The 25,746-nt window shown below is 36.5% G+C and overlaps 3 protein-coding genes across 5 annotated transcripts in view; 2 read left to right on the top strand and 1 right to left on the bottom strand.

The window, feature by feature from the left end:
* Nucleotides 1-25,030, top strand: part of LOC134853832 (uncharacterized) — a 38,794-nt gene extending 13,764 nt beyond the window's left edge. For 2 of the 3 annotated variants that reach the window (XM_063869757.1, XM_063869756.1), the window contains 8 exons: nt 1,052-1,403; nt 1,874-2,149; nt 5,494-5,682; nt 6,065-6,259; nt 13,634-13,848; nt 15,752-15,815; nt 20,437-20,643; nt 21,708-25,030. In XM_063869757.1, coding sequence (XP_063725827.1) covers nt 1,052-1,403; nt 1,874-2,149; nt 5,494-5,682; nt 6,065-6,259; nt 13,634-13,848; nt 15,752-15,815; nt 20,437-20,643; nt 21,708-23,980 — 3,771 coding nt within the window. In that variant the 3' untranslated portion in view covers nt 23,981-25,030. The remainder of the gene's footprint in view (nt 1-1,051; nt 1,404-1,873; nt 2,150-5,493; nt 5,683-6,064; nt 6,260-13,633; nt 13,849-15,751; nt 15,816-20,436; nt 20,644-21,707) is intronic. The other variant, XM_063869758.1, reaches the window with a different exon arrangement.
* The window catches only part of LOC134854323 (uncharacterized), a 348,488-nt gene that overhangs the window by 95,578 nt on the left and 227,164 nt on the right, over nt 1-25,746 (bottom strand). The window lies entirely within an intron of this gene.
* LOC134854320 (calcium uniporter protein, mitochondrial-like) overlaps nt 1-25,746 on the top strand; it is a 192,449-nt gene that overhangs the window by 117,657 nt on the left and 49,046 nt on the right. The gene's annotated exons all lie outside the window — the stretch shown is intronic.

Below are 25,746 nucleotides of genomic sequence, written 5' to 3'. Positions count from 1 at the left end.
TAGCATTTTCATTCACTTAAATGCCTCAAGTTTTGCGAAGCTCCAATTTTGCTTCTGTGTCAGTTTTATAAGTTTTGTCGTATGATCCGGGCATGGAATTTTGAAGTGCAGACTTAACATAGGAGAGCAGAAACCTGAAATTGCTAGCCTTTCAAATGAAGCTGCGTGTCATATGAAACAAATATAGAAACAATTCTTGTATGTTAAGTAACTGTTTGTTTCTTACGCTAAAATGAACCCTCTATCCTGGTTACGTAGCATAACCAATCAGAATCGAGACAAGGAAGGTATGAAATTCATTTCTTCCTTGTCTCGATTCTGATTGGTTAATACAGTGTCTGAATACGCGGTTGTCTAAATACAGACCGCACTCCCTCATACCCATTGAATCAAGATCCAATTGCCCAAATTGATTCAATGTGTGAATTCGAACTAATTGAGGTGTTTGTTTGCATAAACAAAGTTGGCCGAAGAGGGTCGACAGGATAGTTGAAAGTCCAATTGATATTAAGTTTTGAGGCTAAGTCTGAGTTTGAACAAACTATTTGACAACTGCATGATCAAAGCGGAGCTTCTGCTATTCTAGGCGAAATCCGTTTTCTAAATAACTTTCGTCATAAATGAAGCAGTGAATTTAGAGTTGTGTAGCCAATTTCGAACGCTATTTGAGAAATATTTTGTGTTTTGTGCCACATGTAAATGGTGCCGGTGACACATATTCAAGCCATGCAGGAATTTAATTTTGTCCAAGAAAATGAAAGACGGTTTTTTCGCAATCCCTTGCTTTGGTCGAAATATTTTCAGATGAAATTTAAATCTAATTTGGTATTTTACTGTTTTTTTTTCACCGAACTTGTGGTTGCTAGCTGGGGATGATTTTTGTTAACCAGTATTTTGGTGGTCATTTCTGCAACGAAATTTGTCCTTGTTGCAATTGTTGGTAACTTCTTATCTATCGTTTCATCTCATATTTAGAGATATCACGCAAACATTGAGGAAAGCAGGGAGTTAATTGATTCTTTCTAGCAAAAAATAGCAGTCGTTTTCTTAGGAATCATCTCATCAACTGGTGGAATACGAATTGCGTGCTCAGCAGTTTCTCCACCCTGCCTCTTCTGATCACGCCCTCGCTAACTTCCGACCAACTTCCCTTGTTGCTCTTCCGAACAACCCACCTCATAACCAGTCGTCTTCCAGCTCAGACTTGACCTCCCACGAGCACTCGAGGTCATTCGACCCCAATGTGGGCCCACCCGCGTTCGTGGGCAGGAGGGGGCTGTATGGCGGAGCCGAGAGGACGAATACAGCTGGTGTGTATGATAGACCACTGTCTCTATTTGAAGGGCAGAACTTGGCGGACAACGTGAACAGGCTGCAAAGTGGCGCTCCTCTTCAACATTCTGGTTAGCTCGCATTTCTCAAGGAGTGATTGAAGAAGGTTGCACTTCCAAAATCTATTAGTTTAGTAATATCAATTTAAAATAATTGATTCGCGATGATAGACTCATTCTTTGCTACCCCATCGCCATCAACGGTTATATATTACTCGCGCTCTTGGATGCGTAATTTTTAGTTTGGCACCGAATGGAGTAAATATGGATTTAAGTTTTAGAACACTACTAAATAATAAAATATGTCTTACTCAGCAGTTATGCCAATTTTTTAATCGCATGATATGAAATGTTGATTGAGAGCTTGAGAAACTTCATATGATCTTTTGCAAGTGAGTTTGCTTGATCTTGTAAATTGTGTGTGTGCATTAAACATCAAAGCTACTTGATAAAGAAGGTTAAAAAAAGTGTTTATAACTGCAGAATAAATAAATGGCATCTTGATTGAGTTGAGTTCACCTGAGTCAAATGTTTCGAAACAGACTTCGATCAAAGCAGTGACCTCGTGGAAAATGTACTGGACAATTTGCCTGTTTTGAGCGAAGAAGCTGAAGATGAAGATTGTGCTGCTTTAATCACCTGCTGTGATGACGTAACATCTGCTAATGTCATAAGCTGTCACGTAATGATACCCAATGAGTCATCCGCAGTCATTGGCGATATAAATCATAAAGAGGTTTTGGTTGGCTCAGACAGTGAGGATTTATTGGCCGATCAGAAGCCAGAAGAACTTTATAGTGCCGAACTGAGCTCAACTGGTTTGAACCACTGCCATACTGCCTGTTCTATTCTTGAAAATCACATGTTCATCGGTCGAAATGACTCTTGTTTTCCATTTCTTTAATGGTTTCTGTATCTCTTTATAACACTTCATGTACTGCAACGGCAGCCTACCACCTTCTAATTTGATTGAAAGAAATGTCAATATTTCGCATTCCTTAATTTGCAAGAGCAAGTGACTTGCTGAAAGTCTGTCTTGGTGCAGGCTTATGAGCACTTCTGATCAAAACGTTTTTTTTTTGTGGTTAATCTGTCATATCAAATTACAATTTTTCATTCACTAAGAACTTCTGATCAAATATTTTGGTATGGTCTATCTTTGTGTTGAATTGAGCATTCTTTTGAAGAAATTGAAACCTCATCGCAATCGATGCGCATCGAAATCAATCGTCCAGCATGCCTTCTTAAATTAGTATAAAATAGGATCTCACAACAGCAAAATCCAATTTGTACCATCTGAGATTGTAATTGGTCTGGGAAAATTATTTGCGACAGAAAAGACACGGGCGAATGATTTATGATCTAAGTCCGACAAGTAGGAGGCTCTACTGTAGCTCTAGATATCCAAGCATGCGCTTAGCTTAACATAAAATTTATGTAGTGATCACAAAAGGTTCTCCTTTCATGTTCAGATGATGTAAACTGGGAAATAATGAATGGAAAGTGTTTCAATAAATTTGAATGTTACGTTTCTGGTTGAAGTAGTGTATTCGAGAGTAAATAAAATGTACTTTTAACTGATTGACACTCGAAATCAACACTCGAAATTTGCGACTTGATTTGAGACGATTGGATCCATTTTCAGTTTCATTAGAAAAGTTTAATTATTCACATTTACTCTGGATAAACATGGATTGTGGTTTTGCCAATCACTGCACTCAATATCATTGACTTTTTGTCATTGGTTGAAAGATCTGTTTTTCTTTTTATTCAACTATAACTGTTTTCCATAAATTGTTAGTGAAACAGGGGCGGATTTTGTGGCGGTAGGGTAAAATTGAGCTCGTGAGAACAGCTTCTACGTAGATCTAATCGACGTTTGCCTTTTTTGTTAAAACTCATAAAATTTTTTCTTGAACCTGCTAGTTAAAACATCCGATAGTCCAAACATATTAGTTTCCTAATAATATTGCGTTTCAAACTTAAAAAATAGTTCAATAAGCCGGTTTGTATGTTGGTAAACAATTGCGTTCTCTTTCGAGTTTGAAATATGTTGAGAAGAAAAGTTTTGCAAGAAAAATTTTCAATCGGTTATTTGGTGTATTTTGGGACGCGATCGGCCATTTCTTCGAAAACCAAAGTTAAAAAATTACGTTTGTGATTATTTGAAACTTTACACTAGCTAGCACATCTTTCACCTTTTTCCAATCCATTTCGCATAAAAATAATGCTCATTTTGGTGGCTGCATAGTATTGGCAGTTTAAAGACGTAAGTTCTCGGCTTCATGAGTGGCTTTTGTTTCGGCTCTGTAAGATTTAGTAGCAATATTATCGACTTGCATGATCGAGGTCTGTGGTTTGATTCCCGTAGAGGGCTGGGCAACCATATAAAACTCAAGAAAATTTTCTGTGTCGAGAAAAATCTTAGATAGGTCTTTGTGATTTTTTTTGTTCTTTTTTTTAAGGAAAGTCTTTCAAAGATTTTTTTTATGTTCAGGCCACTGAGAGTGGGAAGGAACTTATATTTTATTGTGTTTTTTGTTTCAACTAAAAGAAGGCCAAGGAAAAAGTCTAAAAGTTTGTTTTCGTTCAAATTTGAATTTTTATGGTATGACTTTTTTTTTATCAAACAGCTAAAGCGTAAAAATCACGAACGAAAACATGATCGACTTTTAGTTTCGAAAGTGGATTTTTTTTCTGATTTCCCGGTGGAATATTTAATTTACTTGTTGATCGAGTTTTCTAATTTGGTAAGTTTCATCGAAAAATTGCCAATAATAATTTGTTTTTAAGAGCAATGAACGTTGTGAAGACTCTTATATAGGTCTTGCTGATTTTTTTTGTTTTTTTTTTCAGGAAAAAGTCTTTAAAATATTAATGCACTGAGGTTTTATTGCCTTTTTTGAGTTCAATTGAAATTCATCTGCTGAAAGTGACGTAAATAGCACTCCAAATACAAATATGGAAATGGCGCTAAAAAACGTAAACTATTTCTAGTTTCGAAAGTGGAATATAATTTTTAATTTCCAGCAAAATAAAAACTTTACCCGGTGATCCAGTGTTCTCTTGTTGGGTTAATGTTATCAAAAATTGTTTTAAAAGTTCAAAGAGTTTAAAGGGCATCCATTTTTTTTGAAATTGGAAAGTTCAGATTTTTTCTGTTCAATTGCGTTTTTTTTTTCTGTTTACTTGCGTTCATTAGTCTTTTCCAACCGTCAGTTGGCTGTTTTTGAGCGAGTAATGCGAGCTGGTAGTATTTTGGTAATACATCTTTGGAGAAAACTGTAATTGATAATTCCCAATTTACTAGCGTCTATATTTTTTAATGTTCAAATGTGGTCGGAACTTTAGTGAGAACCGGCTAGGCTACTTGTAAGTTAGTTCAGTGTTGGACAATTTTTCCGTCGTGTGTGTTTCACAATTGGTCAGAAAAAGATGCTGATGCTCTGTTACGTATTGTTCGTTTAATAGGTATAGTTTTTGTAGAGTTCCATTACGTGTAATTTTTCGTTCTGGTCGAGCTCTGATCAGAGCGGCGATCAGTGTTAGGTTTTTGTTACAATACTCATTGTATAATTTTTATGCGTAACGTATAATTTTTTAGCAATTAAGCTAGCAAATTTGCGTATAATTGAACACCAAAATAGTGATCAGCTACCCACAACCTATAATGGTTTTATAGGTTGTGGGTAGCTGATCACTATTTTGGTGTTTATACGCAAATTTGATTAAATTTGCTAGTTAAGTGCTAAAAATTGTACCTTACGCCATAAAAATTATACAGCATGAATATTATAATACGACATGAGACGTCACTGAAAAAGAAGCACATGTTAGGCGAACCGCAAAAGTCGTGTTTTTGCCCTACTTTTTTTCAGTTTTTTGGATCTTTCCACTGGTGAATTTGTTTTTCGAATGCGCTTTCTTGCAACATTCGGATAATTACCTATCGGAAGTTTGACCGGTAGTTTTCCCAATATTCGTCTGGAGAACAGAAAATAAGGTTTTTGAGATGTTGCAGTGGAGCTTGAAAAACCGAGGTTCGAATACATTGTTTTAAGAATTTGCCACCTTGGGAAAACCCCAGATCCGCCTCTGTACTTGAAAAATCTAGATTACCGAGTCGAGTCTATGTAATTGATTTCAAATGTTTTCCTTTTAGGATCTAAAGGTGCTATTCGCAAAAGTTTGGACTTGTTGCCTTCTCGATGGGATCCGAAAAGACGACTATCTTCCAAAGACGAGACGAAACCTTTTTCTCAAGAAGCGAGGAAAAACAGTTCCAGTGACTTGACTGCGGACAGTGGGACGGTGCAAAGAACTCAGAGCTTTATTACACGTAGTGCAAAATGTGAGAAATCTTTTCTAAATTTGATGAAATTATCCTCCTAAAGCTCAGTTGTCATAGGCATGCTCAAGTTAAAAAGGCTGTCTTGTCAATCCTGTATGCTTTGAAGAGCTCAGGGGGTGCTGTGAATAAAGGACATAAAAGTGCACACGATTATTCTACTGCTTCCAAGATTTGACGATGAGTTTGGAAAGCTGTTGTTTTCTTGGCGTGACCGATCCTCACATGAAGTAATGAATCATATGCGTGCACTTTTTCTTAGCTTTCATCGTAAAATCATAAATTTGGCTCTTTAAAAACGCAAAACTCTTTAAAACGCTAAATGAGCAATCTAGAGAAGAAAGAACTAAAGTGCTCAACTTATCATAATTGAGCGTAATTTCAGGGGCGACTAAAAAACTGATGTCCACTGGTAGTTTCACCAAGAATGCTGCAGAAGCTGCGTCAGACACTATTGCTAGCAGTGACTCCAAGGAAACAACGACGAAGCTTACCAATGGAAATGCGGCTGCTATGAATGGATCTGTGATACCGATATTGTTGTCACTCGATCTAGAAACCCCAAAGAAAGTGCAGCCAGGTATGAAAAAGCAAAGGATCAGAATAGTAAACAAAAGTATGATCGCAGTAGGATCAAGTCAATGAACTGAGCTGAGTTAAGAGCGAAGCCTCACTCCGCTTGTTTTTGGCAAAGTAAGTAAGCCCAATATCCAGAATTCAATTTCACTGAGAAAGTTATCGCTTTCACTGAAAAGGTCCTAATTTTTCTAGTATTTTTTATTAGTTAAACTATATTGCTTTTGGCACTTTGAAAGCATCTGCTTTTTTTTGTTCCTCGCTTGTTTTTTTTTTGTTCCTTTTTTTTTGTTCCTTGGATTGTTTTTTTCTGGTTTCCCAGCAGAATAAATAATTAACTTATTGATCGAGTTCTCTAATTTAGTAAGTTTCATTAAAAAATTGCCAATAATAAGTTGTTTTTGAAATTTAAACAGCTTTAAGAGCATATTATTTTCTTCGGAAATTCGAAGGTTGAAAGTTTTTTCAAAAATTACGTCAAGTGATTTTTTTTGTTTCCTTGCGTTCATTAACTCTTTTTAACTGTCCTACTTGATGTGAATGTATCCATAACAGATTTTAAACTTCGCATTTCTATATAAATCTATTATATATTTAAATGCGGGCTTCACTATCTCGCCATGTTTTTGCATGTTTAAGCTAGATCAGATATTGCAATGATTAAGAATTGTTTTTAGTTTTTTCAGTTTGATTTCAGTGTTTATTCCACCGAAATTAAAATAAGCAGCCCAATATTGAGATGCTGTCCGGATTCACCAAGGGGTTGCGAATCTTGCCTCCAATTATGACTGCTCAAATCCTTGTAATATCCGAGATATGACGTTTTATGTGATTTTTTAATTTTTTTCTTCAAAATCTGTAATTCCCAGCCCTGTAGTTGGGCCTTTTCAGAGTTCTCTCAAGGTTTGCGAATCTTGCCTGCAAATATGACTGCGCAAATCGAGATGTGACGTTCTTTGTGTTTTCGAGATGTGACGTTTTTTGTGATTTTTTCAAAATTTTCAGAAAAACTAAATTTATTGTTTTTCAAAATTTGAAATTTCCAACCCTGTAGTTGGGTGCTGTCGTGCTGTCAGGTTACTCTAAAGTGTTGCAAATCTTTACTCAAAATATGACTGTTCAAATTTTTGTAGTTTCCGAGATATGACGTTTTTTGTGATTTTTCTTTAAATTTTGCAGAAAAAATTTAAATATATTTTTTTTTCATTATTTTAAATTCCTAATTTTGTAGTTGAGTGCTGTCAGGGCACTTTCAGGAGTTACAAATCTTGCAACATGCGACTGCTCAAATGCTTTTAGGTTCCGAGATGTGGCGTTTTTTTTTGATTTTTTCAAAATATTCTCCAAAAAATTATCTACAAAGAAATAAGCAAAATTTGAAACTACTAACTTGATGAGGACACAACCTTATTGTCAGCGTATATCCAGGCGTCTCAAATCTTGCCTCTAAATATGAATGCTCAAATCTTTTTAGTTTCTGAGATAAGGCGTTTTTTTATGATTTTTTTTTCAATTTTTGTCGAGAATCATAAGTTTAAAAAATTCACGAAATTTGAAATTCCCAGCCGTATACTAGGGTGCTCTCAGGGGCTCTCAGTGGTTGCAAATCTGGCCTCCAAATTTCTCCAAAGGCCCATTAAGTTATCGAGATGACGCTTTTATGTTTTTCATAATGGTAATTTAAAAAATTAAAAAGTTTGGAATTACCAACCCTGTAATTGGGTGCAGTCAGAATACTCTAAAAGTTTGCAGATCTTGTTTCCGGTATATGCGGTTTTTCATGATTTTTCGAAAAAATTCGAAGCACCGGAGGTGAGTTAAATGCTATTTCCTCTGATTTCCAACAATTCACATTTCGGCATCAGTTTTTCTGGTATAGTTGCCGCAAAATAATAAACTTTTAAAGTAGCTCATTTACGAGTATAACTTTTTTGGTCAAATTTTATCATTGATCAATATTGATTTGAAAATTTTTGATTTTGAACAAAGTTGCGACGCTTAATTTGCCCTTGCGCTAAGCCAGCGTGTTGAAACCGAGTATTAGACTGTTTTCCCGTAAACAACTGTCTTCACAGAATGGACGAAATAGTAATAATTCTAACAACATCATGGTGAGTGTAGTTATAGTGGTTGCATGTTAGGTAAGGTTGCTGGGTGCCTGGTAAGATTCTTTTAAGAAAATTGTTTTTTTTGTGCCGAAAGTTTTCGGTAGAATCTCAGCGCTGGAGGATCGGCTTTAGTTTCGTCGTCTTATTTTCCGAGTGTTTTTCAAATTATTTTCATTGATATTATATGTATTGATTTAATTCGTACATGAAATATGACAAAAGTCTAAATCCACCGCTCAGAGCGTTCTTTTATACGAAATAATTTAATTTTATTTAATGTTTTTTTTTCAGTTCTTGTAACAACTTTGTCTCGAACTTTTGTTGCATTATGTTCGATCAGCTGTGTTCACTGCCTTCTTTTTGGTGCAAATAAGAGTTTGCATCAAGATTTTTGATTTTGTTGAAACCTTGATTTTGTTTTTAACCTTGCGATAAGCAAATTCAATACAATCGGGTACTAGATTTTTTCCCGTATTCATCTTTGTCCTCAGGACTTATCTCTAGTGTACTTCTGACTCATCTCTAGTGGTACCTTCTGAGCATTCCCGGCCCACTTCAAATTCTTAGGTTTCCCGGTCCACTTACTTTCCTGGTATGGCAAAGGTCCTGGTTGTCAACTTGAGTGCTGTCTCTCAATGTTCTTCAATTACTTGTTGTTTTACTTCTGTTTTGCCTAGTTTCGACATGTTGAAATTGTAACGAATTACTTTTTTGTTACTTTGTTGAAAATTTATTTTTTTAAATCATAGTTCAATTACTCGTATGGTTAATCTTTTTTTATCATTATTGGTTCAAATCCATTTAGTTTGAGTTGTTGTTCAGCTATCGTTTTATGTAAGCTTGTTGTTTTTTTTGATGGTAGTTTCTTTTTTTTAAGAATTAAAATTGGCGTTTGTTTTCGGCTTCATAATTTTTCAAAATCATTTGATTATTTTTAGCCAGTGTCTGTTTTGTGGTTTTAGTCTCCCTTAATTTTTTTTTTGTTGAAACAACGAAGAAATGTTAAGATTTTGAATTATTTTGAATTTGCTTTTGAGAACTTTAACTGTCATTTGCAATGATTTTTCAGTGCTTTTTTAGAATCGTTTTGAATTTTTAAAGGTGAGTTTTGTTGTTTTTCATGTCGTTTCAGTTCTTGCAAAATGAAACAAAAGTGTTCAGTGTTTTTTTAATCTTTGTCATTAAACATAAATCTTTTATATATTGAAATGCGGGCTTCACTGTCTCGTCATGTTTAAGCTTTTTCAACGTCTAATTTTTGCACGTTTAAGCTATATCGTATACTGCAATGGTTAAGATTTTTTTCGATTTTCCAGTTTGATTTCAGTGGTTATTCCACCGAGTTTAAAATAAGCAGCCCAATAGTGGGACGCTTTCAGGATTCTCCAAGAGGTTTCGAATTTGGCCTCCAATTAAGAATGCTCAAATCCTTTTAGTGTACGAGATACGACGATTTTTGTGATTTTTTTCAAAAATTTTCAGAAAACACAAATTACAAAAGAATTTACAAAACTTGAAGTTCCCATTGCTGTAATTGGGTGCTGTCAGAGTTTCCTCAAGGATTGCGAATCGTGTCTCCAAATGTGAAGGCTCAAATCATCCCTGTAGTTTTCGAGATATGACGTTTTTGTTAAGATTTTTTCAAAAAAATATCAAAATTTTTTTCTTCAAAATCTCAAATTCTCAACCCTGTAGTTGGGAGCTATCAGAGTTCTCTCAAGGGTTGCGAACCTTGTCTCCATTTATGACTGCTCAAATCCTTGTTGTTTTCGCGATATGACGTTATTTGTGATTTTTTCAAAAAAAAATTTGGAAACTTAAACGAATTTTTTTTCTTCAAAAATTGAAATTCCCAACCTTGTAGTTGATGGGTATCAGATTAATCTCAAGGGTTGCGAACCTTGTCTAATTATGACTGCTCTAATCTTGGTAGTTTTCGAGATATGACGTTTTTTGTGATTTTTTCAAACAAATTTTCAAACTTGAATTTATTTTTTTCTTCAAAATTTGAAATTCTATACGCTGTAGAGGTGCTGTCAGGGTAATATTGGGGTTCCGAATCTTGCCTCCATTTTTTATTTCTCAAATTCTTGTAGTTTTCGAGATATGACGTTTTTTTATGATTTTTTCAAAAAACTTAAGATTTAAAAAAAATTCGAAAACTTTGAAGATCTCAATCCTTTAGTCGGAAACTGTGAGCGTACTCTCAGGAGTTGCAAATCTTGCCTCTGAATATGACTGCTCGAATCTTTGTAGTTTTCGAGATTTGATGTTTTTTAGGATTTTTTTCAAGATTTTTAAAAGAACTTAGATATACATAATTTCACAAAATTTGATGTTCTTACCTCTATAGTGAGGCTCTGTCAGGAGGCTCTGTCAAAATTCCCAGGAGTTTTGAATTTTCTCTCCGATTATAACTGATCAAATCCTTGTAGCTTTTGAGATATGTCGTTTTTTGTGATTTTTTTTTTCAAAAAGTTTTCAGAAATTTGTTAAATTTAATTTTATTTCTTCTGCATTTGAATTTCCCAACCGTTTAGTTTGGGGCTATCAGAATGGTCTCAAGGTCTCAGGTGTTGCCAATCTTGTCTCCAACTCTGACTGCTCAAGTGTTTGTAGTTTTCCAGATATGACGTTTTTTTTGTAGTTCCTAACCCCCTGTAGTTGGGGGCTGTCAGAGTACTCTCAGGGATTGCGAGAGATCTTGCCTCCAATTGTAGCTGCTCAAATCTTTTAGTTGTTTTCGAGATATGACGTTTTTTTTCTGATTTTTTTCAAAAAACTTTTTTTTAGAAAATTTATTTTGAAGTTTCTCAAAATTTAGAATTCTCAACGCTGTAGTTGGCCACTGTAAGAGCTCTCTCAGGAGTTGCAAATCTTGCGTCCAAATGCGACTGCCCAAATAGTTTTAGATTCCGAGATGTGATGTTTCCTAATTGTTCAAAGATTTTAAAGTTTTTCAAAGTACTTAGATATAAAAATAGGTATATCACTATCCAAGGGCAAACTTTAACTTAGTAGTAGCCAATTTTTTTTGTCTGTTCAAAATTTTCCTCTCAATTTTTGTTTTTAATTTCTCTATTTGCGTTTCTTTTTTTTTCTCCCGTATATGACATCAAAACATAGAAGAATGATTCAAGAGAAAAATAGCCCAGACCAGAACAAGCCAAATTGCAGATAGAAGTTATACGATGCAACGGGGCTGATACGTTTTACCCACATTCCAGAAACACCACCCTGTTTATGGAACCGCCTGGCATTTATCGACATGAAGAAAAGAAAAGACACGCGCCGAGCACCTTTTGTTTTATATCACAGATACAAGCAAGGATAGCCAGCAAGGATATTAGACACTCAGAGTAATATAGGCAAATTTGACAAAAACATTGGAAGAAAAATGACTAGAAAAACTAAGAAAACACTAAGAATTTTTTGAAGTTTTTGGTTCTCAAAATGAAGCTAAAAAACTTCAAAACTAGTCTTTTTTATTTTTTTTCCATCAGTGTTACAAATTGTTTCATCGCGTGACCTGTGAAAACTTTAATGCATAGCGGCTTCTTTACAACGTAAGTTGGAGTCAATTAATACGTTGGAGTAACTGTTGCTTGTATAATTTTGAAAAAAAAAAGGTTTTTGCAACAAGTTTGTTATCTGATTTTTCTATCTTTTTTCATGACTTTCGTTTGTTCCTTCGCAAGTGATTCGAAGCTCTGCTTCGCCTCTGTGTCTAATTGCATTTTTTCTATGCGATAACCAAGGATGTTGCAACCGGGTATTAGACTTTGCACCAGTGAACAATTTTTTCGCGGAATGGAAGAAATGGTGTTTCTATTAAATATCATTTCGTCGCATTTTGAGCAGATATTGATTTGTATTGGCTGCATCTGTGACTTGGCTGCTGGCAAAGAGTTTCAATTATCGGTACCAAAAACTTCAGTGGAATATTTGGTCAGCGTTACTTTTGTCGGCTTATTTTTTTAATGCTTTAATTCTATTTATTTTCCTCGATCTTATATGAGAACGATTGAACACTATAAAAATTGTAAAATCTATTGCACTCAAAATTAGAAAAATCAAACATAAAAATTTGGAAATTTTGTTTGGCTGTTTAGTTTGATTGTAAATTTGGTCAAAACTGTGTTAAATTTGATTATGTGACTGGCTGTATCTCTTGCGTCTGTAATTAGGAAGCTTTGATAAATCGGAATCTGGATCTTTTACACCCTGTTTAACGAAGTCACTGAGTTATTTGATCATTTTACTTTAATAGTATATCAAGCTTGAGCTACCAATTTGGCCCGATTAGTTTGGATGTAACGTCTGAGCTTGAGACGACGAAGTTTATGAGTTCGATACTAGCCAGGAGCACGGGAGAAATTTATCGAACTTTTGTTTGTCTGCTTTTTTTTCAGCTTCCTTCCAAATCATGTTTTTTTTTTGTTTGAAACAAGTTTTGCCCCATGGAATACCTTTTTGTCCTGAAAATTTTATTTTTGCGACATCTGATTTTCATTAAATTTGTTTTCTTAATTTTTTTGCTTGAAAGGTTTATTCGGCCATTCGGCAAATGTAATTTCGGCTCATTCATCTTATATTGTGCGATTTCAAGTACAAAAAAACGTTGCATTTTTGTGTTTGAGGAAAGTTAAAGAGTTGCATAACTTAATAGCCCAAAATGTTTTATGTTCATTTTGTTTTCGGCTCAATGATCGTCTACCTAAACTTGGTCGGCGTACGTGGTGCTCGATAAACACTGTGTAATTGTTCGGTTCTTCTCTTTTTGTTATAATTGTCGGCTTATAGTAATTGTGGGCTAGTCTTGATAAATGTTGAACGAAAACTTGACACGTTTTATGGATGACACCCTGTTTAGCCTAGTTTAGATTTTTATCGATTCATTGAATACGCAGCAAAGTCTACGGCATGTTGTTCTGTTTTTACCGGCTCAATTCAGATCAGTTTCATGACTTTTATACGGATTGCCATATTAATTCTTTTAGTTATCGACTTTCTTGTTTTCATCAAAAATTCTAGTCATTTAGCGATGAGCATAAGCTTCATTTTCTAGTATTGTTCATTTTTGAAGAAAACTAGTCGATTATGCCTATTTGTCTCATTTGATTAACTTTTTACAGTTCGTCTAATTACTCCAGGCACAAAAAATGACCTAAATATGAAAAGTTTTTTAATATTAATGTGGTCGGAACTGTAGTGCGTGCAGTAACCGACTATCCTTGTTTTTTAATAGTTACTGTCTATTTTTTAAATAGACCTGATAGCGGCTCAATTGGCCCAAAAGCTAGACGGTGGCGGAGATACAGAAGGAATGAAAGACCCAATAGATCAGCAGAGCAGGAGAGGGAGGAGAGCTAGCTTCCAGTGCTTCGACGACTCCCGATTCATGTCTCTGCCCCGAGTGAACCACTTCAGTCTGTATGACTATGGATACGCGAACCTGGATCCACACTCACTCAAACAAGCCCTGGTCAGTGTTTTGAAGTTTGCAAGCAGCTGCGAACTCCTGCTTTTACTATAGTGAAGGGCAGTGTTGTATAGTATACAGCGAGGATGTTTGGTTTTTGTTAACTGGACTCTTTGGAGTTTTGCTAACGAGTTTAATGATGCAGAATTTGTTTATAACGTATCAGAATATGGTGATGACTGAGGGTGCCGCAGCCTCAGTATCTCGAAGGCGGCTCACCATCCGAGTTAAAGTTGAAAGTTCTTTCATTGAGTTCGTGTTAAATTTTTGGAGGTTGAACCTATCAAGAAGAAATTTTGTGCGTTAACGTAAACAGTGGCGTGCATAGGAATTTTTGGATAGGGAAAGTTGGGTTGAAAGGGGTGTTGAAAATTTTCATGGGGCTTGAAGGTTTTGACCGAAAAATTGCAATTTTCAGCGCGCGGATACCGCTCAAAATATTGTATTTTGGCGCCGAAGGCACTTTAAACTTAAGGGTTGGTCCACCAATTATAAATATCTGAAAATTATACCAAACAGAGGGAACAGTTGCTACTGATTGAATACGATAATTAATCTTGTAAGCCAAAGTTTTGGACCGCTTCGTATAATCGTTAATTGTGGTTTCTGCTATTCCCGGAGGATCTATGAAAAGCTATCCAGCCCGTCTATGTATAGTCAGTTTCTCTTATTTCCCATATTCCAGACTGAGTTAATTGATTGAGTGAAGCTCTTTTTTGCGACTCAAGGGCGTTTTTTGCGTCTAGAACTTTCACGTGCTATAGCTTTTAGCAAATTTATTGAGCAACGTATTGAATTTTTGAAATATAGAATATGCCAAATTGTTGAAGGTATCGGTAATTAGGTTAATTAGTTTTTTAAAAATAGTTTTTACGAGTAGAAATTAGTGAAAAGCTAAAATCTGACTTCGAAATGAGCAGTCTTAGGTTAATTAACTTCGTTCAGATTCGTTGACCGAAAAGGATGTAGCCAAAAATTTTGCATTAGCTATAATTCTGACCTTAAAGCTGAATTTTTTTAGAAATACTTCTTTGACGTTTCGTTTTTGCCTTCTTGTTTGCGTTTTATGTGTTGTATAGGGAGTTGCAAAAAGTTCGGACAGACAGAATTAATTAAAAAGAGCAATCGTACCATTTTGACAGATTTTGGCATGCAATTTTTTTTTCATACAACCTTGAGACACAAAATCGGACTGAAAAATTAGATTTTGCATGCAAAATATTTCCAAAATAGGTCAATTGCTCTTTTTAATTAATTTTGTCTGTCCGAACTTTTTGCTACTAATTATAATGCATGTCAGATTGCTGCTGAATGAAAATTGGTAAGGTCTTGAAGTTGTATTTTAAAAAAACTGACCTCTGAAAAAGGGCATTCGTTTTGGTTTGCTCTTTTGATAGTCAAATGAAGATTTGAAAAATGGTATGTATAGTTAATGCCAAATTGTTGGCAATATCGGTGACATTGAGCAATTTAATCGCTCAAACAGTACAGCATTTTCGATTATAGACTTTGTTGTAAACCGTTTTCACGTGTGGAAAAAAAAACTAAAATCCGACGTCGGAATGAGTTTTTTTAGGTTAATCGACTTCAATTTAGCATTAACTAGAATTTTAACTATTTCCTTGTCTTAAGGTCAATTATTCCAGAATTTTAAGACGGTGTCCGATAAATTTGTTAAAAGCTATACAACTTTTGCTCATGCTGTGGTAGACTTGAAACTAGATTTAGATTTGAGAATATCATTGCCATGGTAGAGGATCAATTACACAATCTGACGATCTTGAAGTGAACGCCTTACCACTGTGCTAAGTGCCTGTAGCTTCTTCTCGAATTGGGAAAGCTTTGGCAGTTCTTGAATTCATGAACACTTTCCAGGAATATGTAGGCTATGTTCTTTTTTGTTCAGGTCTCAAATGACGGCGCACTGAAAGTGGAAGATAACCAAAGAGGCAACCAAGCAAAAGCTAATGGTAAGTTCTTAAATATTGATATTTTCCACAATGAAAATCATTTGGTCTGTCGCCTCTGGCAAGTTTTCGGCGTTGGTATTTTTGATGAAACTGATTGCATTCGAAAGTTGCCAAAGCGAGCCGCTCTTATCATCAGTATAGTTTTAAGTGCGATCGTATTGTAATGACCAAAAGTCTCCTTTCCAGTTCACCTCTAACTGAGTAGTCTTAATGGCTTTGCATCTGCGTAGAAGGATTTAATTGGGACATAGGTAGTCTAGTTGGGAGAGTAATCAATTTAATGAATTATCCAAGTGCTTCGCTTGGCCACTCATTGTCCATCAGATTAGATGCATAATTGTCCGTCGCTTGACATTGCCCGCTCGCCGCTTTTCCTTCCTGTTTCTAAACCAACCAACCAACTAACTGCGCGTCATATCGGGCCAGCTAGCTGTTTGTGCTGATGCCTCCTGCTGGGCTATTTATGCTGATGTTACCTGGAATGAACTGGGCAGAGGATAGAGGCAATAACTAAATGGGAAGTGAACACCGCTGCGGAATCACCACTGGAAAAACGATCCTGCGTTAAAACACGCAAATAACTCTTTGTTTTATGCTTCACAGCTCGGCAGCGGGTGTAGTGTTAGTGTATCTAACCGTTACAATAGCAGCCACCATTATCTGACGTTAATAAGTTTACTTTGAATTACTACTAAAAATACCTCCAAAGAGTTGTCCTATACAGTTGCTCTCATCAACTAGAACATACTATTTTGCAATTTTTAATTTTAAGTCACCACACAAAAGTGGGGTGCTGTCAGTAATGAATCATTTCAATCCATCAACTTGAACACATTTCTTGAAAAATTAATCAGAGTACCATATTGTTATTTTATCAGCTATGGGGTCGAAAATGAAATTGGCAGTGCAATTTAACTTTAATCCAAAATCAATTGTCCTAAAAAACTAATACCCAAACATACCCTTCTTATTTCCCTTTTCACCATCGGTTACATGTCTTATTTCACAACACGGAATATGGGTTTCATTCTCTGGTCTTTTTGCACCCTATTCGGAAAGTAATGTCGCTTCCCATGTCAAACTGTGTTAGCTTCCGTTGCGTCGATGTCCATTGTTTTTATGCTTGTAAAATCTGACCGTGTTTAATATATTCTGGAGTAATCCTTCACAAGTTTATCCTCTTTATATTCGAAGCGTTTGAAAAATGACTTGCTGTATGATGTTTTGGGGTCTATTTGGCACTGTGGATTAACGGAATAATTTAATTTTATTGGCGCGAATTATCACTACGGTGGATTGATATCTCTATTATCCATCAAAAAGTTTTAATTAGAGCAGACATTTATTTCAAAAATGCAATTTGAAAAGATCTATCTGCCTCATATTTCGAACTGATAAATTTAACCAAAAAAGCTTCTCCGACTGTCTCTCATTACGAACAAGAGTTCCATTTTTATCAGTAGAGTATTTGATAAGAAAGGAACTGACGCGCTTTCTCGTCGGTTTATCGAGTGAATCACGTATCAAAATAATTGAAAATAGTGTTCACCGTTAGTGGATGGAGCGAATTGAGAGTATGTTATCACAAGCGGAGTGTTGGGCTCTGAGTGCTTTAGACTCTGCTCAGAGCAGTCTGTCGTCTACTCTAAGTGCCACCACGGCTCTATTCATTGGACGCGATTGCGATGTAGAGACGCCGCCGTTGTTTGAAAGCTGCAATATTACTCAAGCTGATGATGGTAAGACTCCGGCTACTGTTGTCAGCTGCTCGATATAGTTATTACCAATTTTCTAGAGAGGTAACACATTGGTGGTAACATAAGATTCAGTTTTTAACACTAGCGGGGAGTAGTATCATAAAACGAAGATTTAGCTTCCCAGTGTTTTTTTGAAGTCAACAAATTAGGTGATAAAGTGCAATAAATTTCGTGTGTTAAGAACGAGTATTTATTTCGAGCATAAGGGAAAACTGCTTCTAAGCACTTGGCTGTTGTCTCTGGTACAAGTGTCAAAGGGACGAAATCAGGGGCGGATTTGGGGGGAGGGGGTATGTGGACGACCCGCCCTCAGGGATTCCGACCCCCTCACCAATCAAAGGGCCCCCTTTGGTATTACTCAATGACCTTCTTTTTCAGCCAACCAACCCTAAAATTTTTCTTTGGCGCCAATAAATACTAATTTTAAAGGGGGACGTGAGCCGAAAAATTGCAATTTTTCGGAAAATTTTTTCCAAAAAGTGACCAAAAACTGTCTTTTTACTGTTCTAGGATCGCTCGGAAAATCTATTTTGTCGACGTAAAAGAAAAAAATTTGTTTTTAAAATACAACCCTCTCGAGAAAATCCTTGATCCGCCTCTGGATATAATCATATCTTGTAAATGGTGAATACGAATCACGTCGTATAAGAAGAGTACGAATGAGCTATGGCCAACTGTGAGTTTTTTCAACTAGGTGTCATTGCTTCTACAAAATCGGTCATAGGAGATCGATTGTGAAATTATTTTCAAGATCTGATTGTCCTGTTTCGATTACAAAAATTTTATTTACGCTTGACATTTGTTCATGTTAGATTTTTCCAACTTGTCTAACAGAATCACTGTATCAGTTTGCAAATCTGTTCTGTCGTCAACCGATAGACATATTATGAGCACGTCAACATTTTAAATACCCATTCTATTCGAAATTTGTTTTATGTTGCTTGTAAGTTTACCAGATCCGATTTGCTATAATTTCAATTTTTTGGTTTACCCCTGAAAAGCTGATGAACTTATACATGTCTTGGTGATTTTTTAAAGTTTTTTTTATGGGAAGTCTTAAAATTTTTTCGGGCTCAAATTTACTTTTTATGAATTATTACAAAGTTCTGTTCAATTCTTTTTTTAACGAAAGGCAAACCCTACTATCGAACAGCAAAAGTGTAAAGTTCACAAAAACGTGATCGACTTCTAGTTTTGAAAGTGGAATTTAATTTTCTGATTTCCCAGCGGAATAAGAATTTTACCTATTGATCCAGTTTTCTCAAATTAAGTTAATTAAATCAAAAAAGAGCTAATGGTTTTTGTTCAAGAAATTCAAAGAATTTTAATGGCATCCACTTTTTCTTTTACTTTCTTCGAAATTTTTTCACAAAATAGTTTATTTTTCTGTTAGCGTTCATTGACTCATTTCCTACTGTCGTTGGTTATGTTTTCGAAAGTCAGATTTCTTATTTCCTTTTTTTTTCATTAAATTTATTCTAACTGCTCGTTTTGTTCTTATGTTCTTACTTTTATCGGCTTTATAACCATTATTGTTCCGAATTTCGAAGAAAACGGAATATTTATGCTCGATGCGGTTTTTTTATTCAGTCAGTTTTCGCCAATCGAAATATTAGTTTTCGACAAAAAAATTTTATCCCATTGGAGATATTGCCTTCCTCAGTTCAAACGTAAAAAGATGTTTTACCTCCGATTACTTTTTGTTAAGTTCGGGGGGTTTGAAAATTGCCAAATTGGCCATGTTCTGGCCTAAATTATGCGCACTTAGAAGAATTTATTCATATTGCTGAGAGTGTAACGCGAATGATTTATGCGTGGTGAATTATCCCGCACAACAAAATTGTTGCCAATTGATATGAGGCTAGCTAATTAGTCGTATTAATTTCGTTCGACTCAAAATTTTACACTTTGATATTGTCCAAAATTTACAGGTTTTCAATATTTTCTTTTCCCAAAAACTATTCGATATGAAGGATCTTGTTAACTATTCCCACCCCCCTATGGTACCTTGTAACGAGTCTCCCCTCCCCCTGTAAACAAAGAATTGAACAGTTAAGCGTATACGAGTTTTGTACCTTAATAGGGTGGGGGGGATAGTTAACAAGATCCGATATGAATTAAGGGACAGTCGGAACATTCAGGGCTTTGCCATGTAATACGAGCAGTCTTATTATCATTATTTATCATTAGTTTTGTACTAATTTAACTTTCAATGGTTTTAATTGCCATATTTTTCCGAAAACAAGTTTTTCTCAAGACAATTTGCCATACTGTTTGTGTAGTGTCGCATCGAGTTAAAAAATCTGTCAGTGGCAAATAAATAATATTGTCGGATTATTCTTTCCTACTTGCTCAGCCATGGTTACTTTTTTTTGAGCAGCTAGAAATTTCTTCAAAATATCAGTATGAGCCAACAAGTTCTCAGACATAAATAACAGCTCAAAATAACCAGGATGTTTTTAAGTTTCGGTTTTTCAAATTTTCTCGTTCTCAATCAACTTCTTTGATCTGGCTATCTCAAGTATTGTGAAGCTCGACTTCGCTTTTGTTCTAAAATAAGTTGTCTGATTTTTAGCTAATCTTCAATCGGTTTTAGTCGCACAGTAGTGATAGTTTTCCAAAGAATTTTATTATGATCTGACCTTATCTTTCATAAATAAATTCAAACAAAATAAAAGATATCGGATATAGATTTTTATTCCATGACTCAAAAATTGAACTTTGATTGTGATGAACTATTTCTTAAGAAGTTCATGCTCTTTATCTCTTCCAGACTGTTTTTGAAATCAAAAGCATGCAAAGATATTTGATTTTTTTGGTCAAAACATGTGTTGGTCATGTAATTCAAAACCTGGTGTTACTAGGCTGGCCTGATGCTTTCTACATGAACACGGGTGATAATTCGACAACAAACGGAGACATAGCCAAGGGGAAGGAAATTGGAGCGGGAGTGGGCGAACGGAGCTCAATTTTCAACAGTGACGTCACCACGGCTGAGGATGAGTCATCCTCCATTCAGAGCCAGGCATCCATCACGGCAACCATCACATCCGATACCACCACCCCAAAGGGTATTCTAGCACTGAATTTATTGTTGAAACTACAATAAGGATCATATGCAGCTACTAGTAGTAAGCATAGAGTAGTAACTCTAGGTTCCCCTGTGGAACTAGAAATCCTTGTCATCGAACGGTATGTTGCAGCTTCCAAGTTTTATCCCCTCAAACTCAAATTAAGATTTTTTTGCGAGGCTCTGTTGGTTGGTTAATTCTTTCTTTTTTTGTTCCAACCAGGGGCGGATCTAGGTTTTTCTCGAGGGGAGGGTGCGGATTTTCAAAAAATGTTTGAAATTTGGCTTTAGGTCGACCAAATTGATTTTCCGAGTTCTCCCAAAGCACTAAAAAGTCCCTGTTTTGGCCAAAATTTCTGCACCGCAGGCAAAATAAACAGGCCGAAAATGTTTACCTTTCGGCGCGCGTTCTCCCCTAAAAATTAGCATGTATTGGCGCCAAAGGCGCCTTAAGAAAAATTTTAGGGTCCATAAGCCAAAAATGGATATCTCAAAATAGTTGAAAGTATGAGAGAGAAAAAACGATGTCATGATTAGCTTTGGATCATAATTCCCACGTCTACAAACTTCCGTTGGACGTGTTGTACTTTTCGCCCCCGACCAATCTCTGGGTCTTTGCTTTATTTAGGACTTGGTGAAAACCTAATGGTAGCATATGAATAAATACCATTTTTTCTTATGCGCTCTGTATATAAGATGAGTAAAGTGAGTTGCAACTGTCTCTGAAACTGCGAGAACACATTGTTGAATAGGTCCCGCGGAGAACTAGAGTGTGTGTTGTAGGCGTCAAATGTAACGGAGAATATTTTTCTCTAAAAGGAGTGTTTCTCGGTGTGAAACTAGTTGGTTGCCTCTTTCTCGGCCAAAAAAATTGATGTAACTGTATTACTTAATTTAAATGAGTCAACCTTCTACATGTAGTTTCGAAAAATAGAACGGTATTTAATCATGCGCTGTAACCACAATTTGTTCATGTTTTCATCAGTTGATACTGCCGGAAGCTGTTTGATATTTAGGACAATTTTCGCTAGGTATAGCACCATAACCAAACTGTTTTTTGTTAAGGCGCAGAAAACGTGAATTTAGCACTGTCAAAAGATGAAAATGACGGTACCAAACAAGAGGACACAATCAGCAACAACTCAACGCTCATTGACGACGATGAGTTTCAAAATGAAATTTTGCCGCTTGATGACCCAACCACTGTTGTGGGGCCTGGGCAGCTGAACTCGAATGCTCATACATCCTCCTCTATCTTGCCTCCAGCTAGCTGTTGTTCCGCGGAGCAGAGCCAAAATTACAATGTCCAAACTAGCTTGCAGAATGTGGATGTTTTGCCGACATCGAGTATTGAGGGGGCTTCTTCTTCGGACCCTATAATGTCAATGCGGCAGCACCCCCGTCTTCTGATGAGTCAGATTAGCGACCCGTCTGGTTACAGCGGTATGAGGCCAGTTAATTATCCCGACTTACCATTTGGTTTGGCAGCCCAAGGAGCTCAAATTCAGACATCATTTCCAAAACAGGACCATTTTGTGAGGACGGCTCATACTTCCCAAATGCAGTATCCTCATCTTCATTCAAATAGAATGTTTGTAAACCCCAGTGCTTCTTCGCTTCAGAAACCGAAGAAAAACAAACAGAACGCACTGGAATCATCGCCGCAGTTTCCAGTGTCCAGCTTTCTAAGTCCACCCGCAAAGACGAAAAAGTCTAAAAAGCTAACATGGACTGACATACTGTGGAAACCACGAGGAGGCTCATCTAATTCGGAAAAAGATCCAAATGGGACACTCACTAGCGGAAGCGTATCTCAAGGCAAAGCTAAGTTTGCTAATTTGAACCCGTCTGCAGATAAAGTGACATCACGAACTCGTTCTGCCTCAGAGCGGCTGTCGTTTTTCCGAAAGAAGCCCAAAAGTGAGAAGCAGTCTGATGCGCAGCTTTTTCCGAATGGTGTTGAGGATGCTACTTGCGCTAGCTCACAGTGTAACGAACCTTTAAGGTCGGCAAATAATTTGGAGTACATAGCGCCTGTAGCAAGTAGTGGTCTGGAGCGGGTTATTAATCTACCTGGTAGTACTCCTGATGGAAGATCTCAGCCCAGTTACATGAATGTTGATAGTAGATACCAGACGCCTGTTGCAAACATCCCCAAAAATAACCAAAGCTTCGATTCCATAGAAAGTAATTATAATACAGAAAGCATATCAAGTTCCATCTACGCTCCCAATTCGGTCAGTTCTAACAACTCTACCGATTCGGAGACCAGAACTAATAATACTCAGCTTAGTAATTATTTCAATGCCGAAGCTAGAATCCCAGGAACCGAATACTACAATGGAATTCCGCTAGCCATGCGACCTACGGTTCCACTAGACGAAATAGCTGCTGCAGAAGAAAAGAAGCGATTATCGGAGAAAGATGGGAAAGTGAATAATGGGAGTGAACCAACACGTGATCAAACTGAAAATCGGACTAATTTAATCACAAATTTGAGTGCAGAGGAGTTTGTTGAGCGCCATTTAACTGATGAAACAGAACTAGTTTCAGATTCTAGAAACATTGAAGACTGGTCTAGTAATGATAAAACACCGGAAAATGCAACGATAGAAACCAGTCAAATTACCAAAACTGGAGATAAAGATTCCAGTAGTGGCTCGGCTAATACGTCGCTAACATCAGCCAGTAACTCTAGTCTTAGCTCTAGCTCAGGTCTCCCAAAGAAACGTAATAAGATTCACTTCAATGAAATCGTTAGCGCTCATTCGGTGGAGAGTTTGTACGATGATTGCTTAACATACGCGAGCAATGCTAAACAAATGGAGAAAGAGAAGGAGCGTGAAGCGAAAGTAAGAACTGTTATTTCAAACTCGCTGGCTAAGAAACCGATTCGAAGCATCTTGCGTCGAAGTGCTACGTCTCGCAACCCGGACGTCTACGGGAAGCATGGTGTCACGTTACGCCAAAGTAATAGCTTCGACCATGGATACGGTGCACGCACGTCGTATGGCAGTGATTGCTCTAATGGGTCTAATAACTCAAATCCAAGTATTCCGTTCATTGACGAGGAAAAGGGGTCCCAATTGAGTATTTACGAAGACGCAGAATTGCATGGAGGTAACATTGATCCCAGATGGCTCGCAATGCAGAGTTCTCTCGGTCAAGCCACTCGCGCGGAACTAGATGATGAAGACCTGGACCTTATTGATGACGATGAGGATGATGATGATGATGATGATTTTGACGATGACAGTGGCTCGGAAACGGAGGAAGAGGACAATGATTCAGTGGTGTACCATTCGACACCATCGCCTAATAGAATAGTCACTTGCTGAAATGTGATTGCCTGTTGTATATCGAGATTTCTGATTGACTGATAGCAATAGATCGGAAGAGTCAAGTTCATGTCCGTTAAGACTCGTAAACTCCATTAAAACGCCTCAGGTGAAAAAGAAGAACTTATTATAAAATTTCAATTGAAACTCCCTTAGAATAGCTAGCTGTAAATTTCAAAACTTTCGCCATGAAATGGAAATGAATGCAAATTATTTGATTTTTACCAACATCGAGATAACCATTTCAAATATTATAATCATCTTAAAAGATTGACGAATACGTCCTATTTTTCTAATTGGAACACCTTTCAGCGCAGAGTAGTTTTGTATTTTTCTTAAATGAACAATAATCAATTGGGAATTCAATCCATTAATTCAATGTCACTTGTTTCTATAAAGTGCGACTCTATCACCGTGCCTTAAAATCAACCATCTTGGAGCAAAAATAACTATTTACATACATTTTTAATTGCTTTTCACCATTTTGTTCCGATCCATTCACGAAGTGAGAGGAGGAGGGAATTATGGAGTAGGTTATTTTTTTTTCGCCCAAAGACATCTCGTAGTATCATGTGTGGTATCATTTTAAAGCCCTATTAGTCATGATTCGGATTCTAGAAAAATGGAGGTCTCAATTATATCCACTGCAATTTATCTAATGCTGGAAACAACAGAACTTTAAAAAAATCGGTTTATTTAAGACTACTTCAATCATTGTGGGCGGAACATTTTGAGCTAATTACTCTGCAACAGGCTATTCTTGTTTGATGATTAGTTTTGGTTCATTAATAACTGATGGTGTTGTGTTGTGTTGTGTTGATCAAATCAATCTTTATTCCATTATTCATTGCTTTTGATGAAACTAGCTGGCATATCATGGACTAACCTGAAGTCCATGACGGTCATGGTCTTCCTATCACCTGTCGTCTTCTTCAAATCTTTCCTTCTTTTTTCACCATACAAGTCACTATATTTTTAATGGATTCGATTCAACTGTAAATTATCGCTATTATTTCTGTAGTTTATTAATCCAATTATTTAGAAACAGTCTTTCGTTCGTGTATTTCGCCGAAGTTATACAGGACTTGTTAGACTCAGAGAAAACCGGCTGCTGTGCTTCTAGTAATGTGGTATCTGTCCACCCTGTGTTAGACGTTTGAATTGAAACAAGAAATATAAGGTATAATTTGTCCAAGACAATTTAGTTGATATTTCTCCGGGTCTTGATGATTGATTAAGAAGTCAGATCTGCCCTCCTCCCCGCCTCACATGATATCTGTTATTAGTTGGGTTTACTTTTCTGTTGATAATTTTCTGTTTATTAGGATATATTGGCGTCCTCAAAATTAGGATTTATTGGCGCCATAAGGCGCCTTTAGAAAAATTTTAGGGTCGGTCGGCCAAAAATGGATTTATTAAAAAGTCCCAAAGGGGGACCCTTTGGGTCTGCAGGGGGTCGAATCCTTGATAAATCCGCCATGAGGGGGTTAAATCCGCCCCTGATTCGAAAAGTTCATTTTTCTAATTAATCGCGAAAACAGGTGCACTGCTCTAATAATTTGGCATTCGAACAGCAAGTATTTTTTTCGCTTTATTGGCTTTTGATGTTGATAAGACGGTAGGGCAACATGTTGCATTAAAACAATTGAACTAGAACTCCATCTGTCTGTGGTTCGAATCCAGTAGGCGTCAAATTCTTCTGCTAACTGCTCATTTTCGCATATTCAGGCAATTTTTATGGCAATTTTCAAGTGCAGCCTCGTCTG

Source organism: Symsagittifera roscoffensis, chromosome 9 (assembly GCF_963678635.1).
Source record: "Symsagittifera roscoffensis chromosome 9, txSymRosc1.1, whole genome shotgun sequence".
Classification (NCBI taxonomy): domain Eukaryota; kingdom Metazoa; phylum Xenacoelomorpha; order Acoela; family Convolutidae; genus Symsagittifera; species Symsagittifera roscoffensis.
The sequence above is the reverse complement of the archived record's forward strand: the minus strand, read 5'-3'. Positions and strand labels throughout refer to the sequence as shown.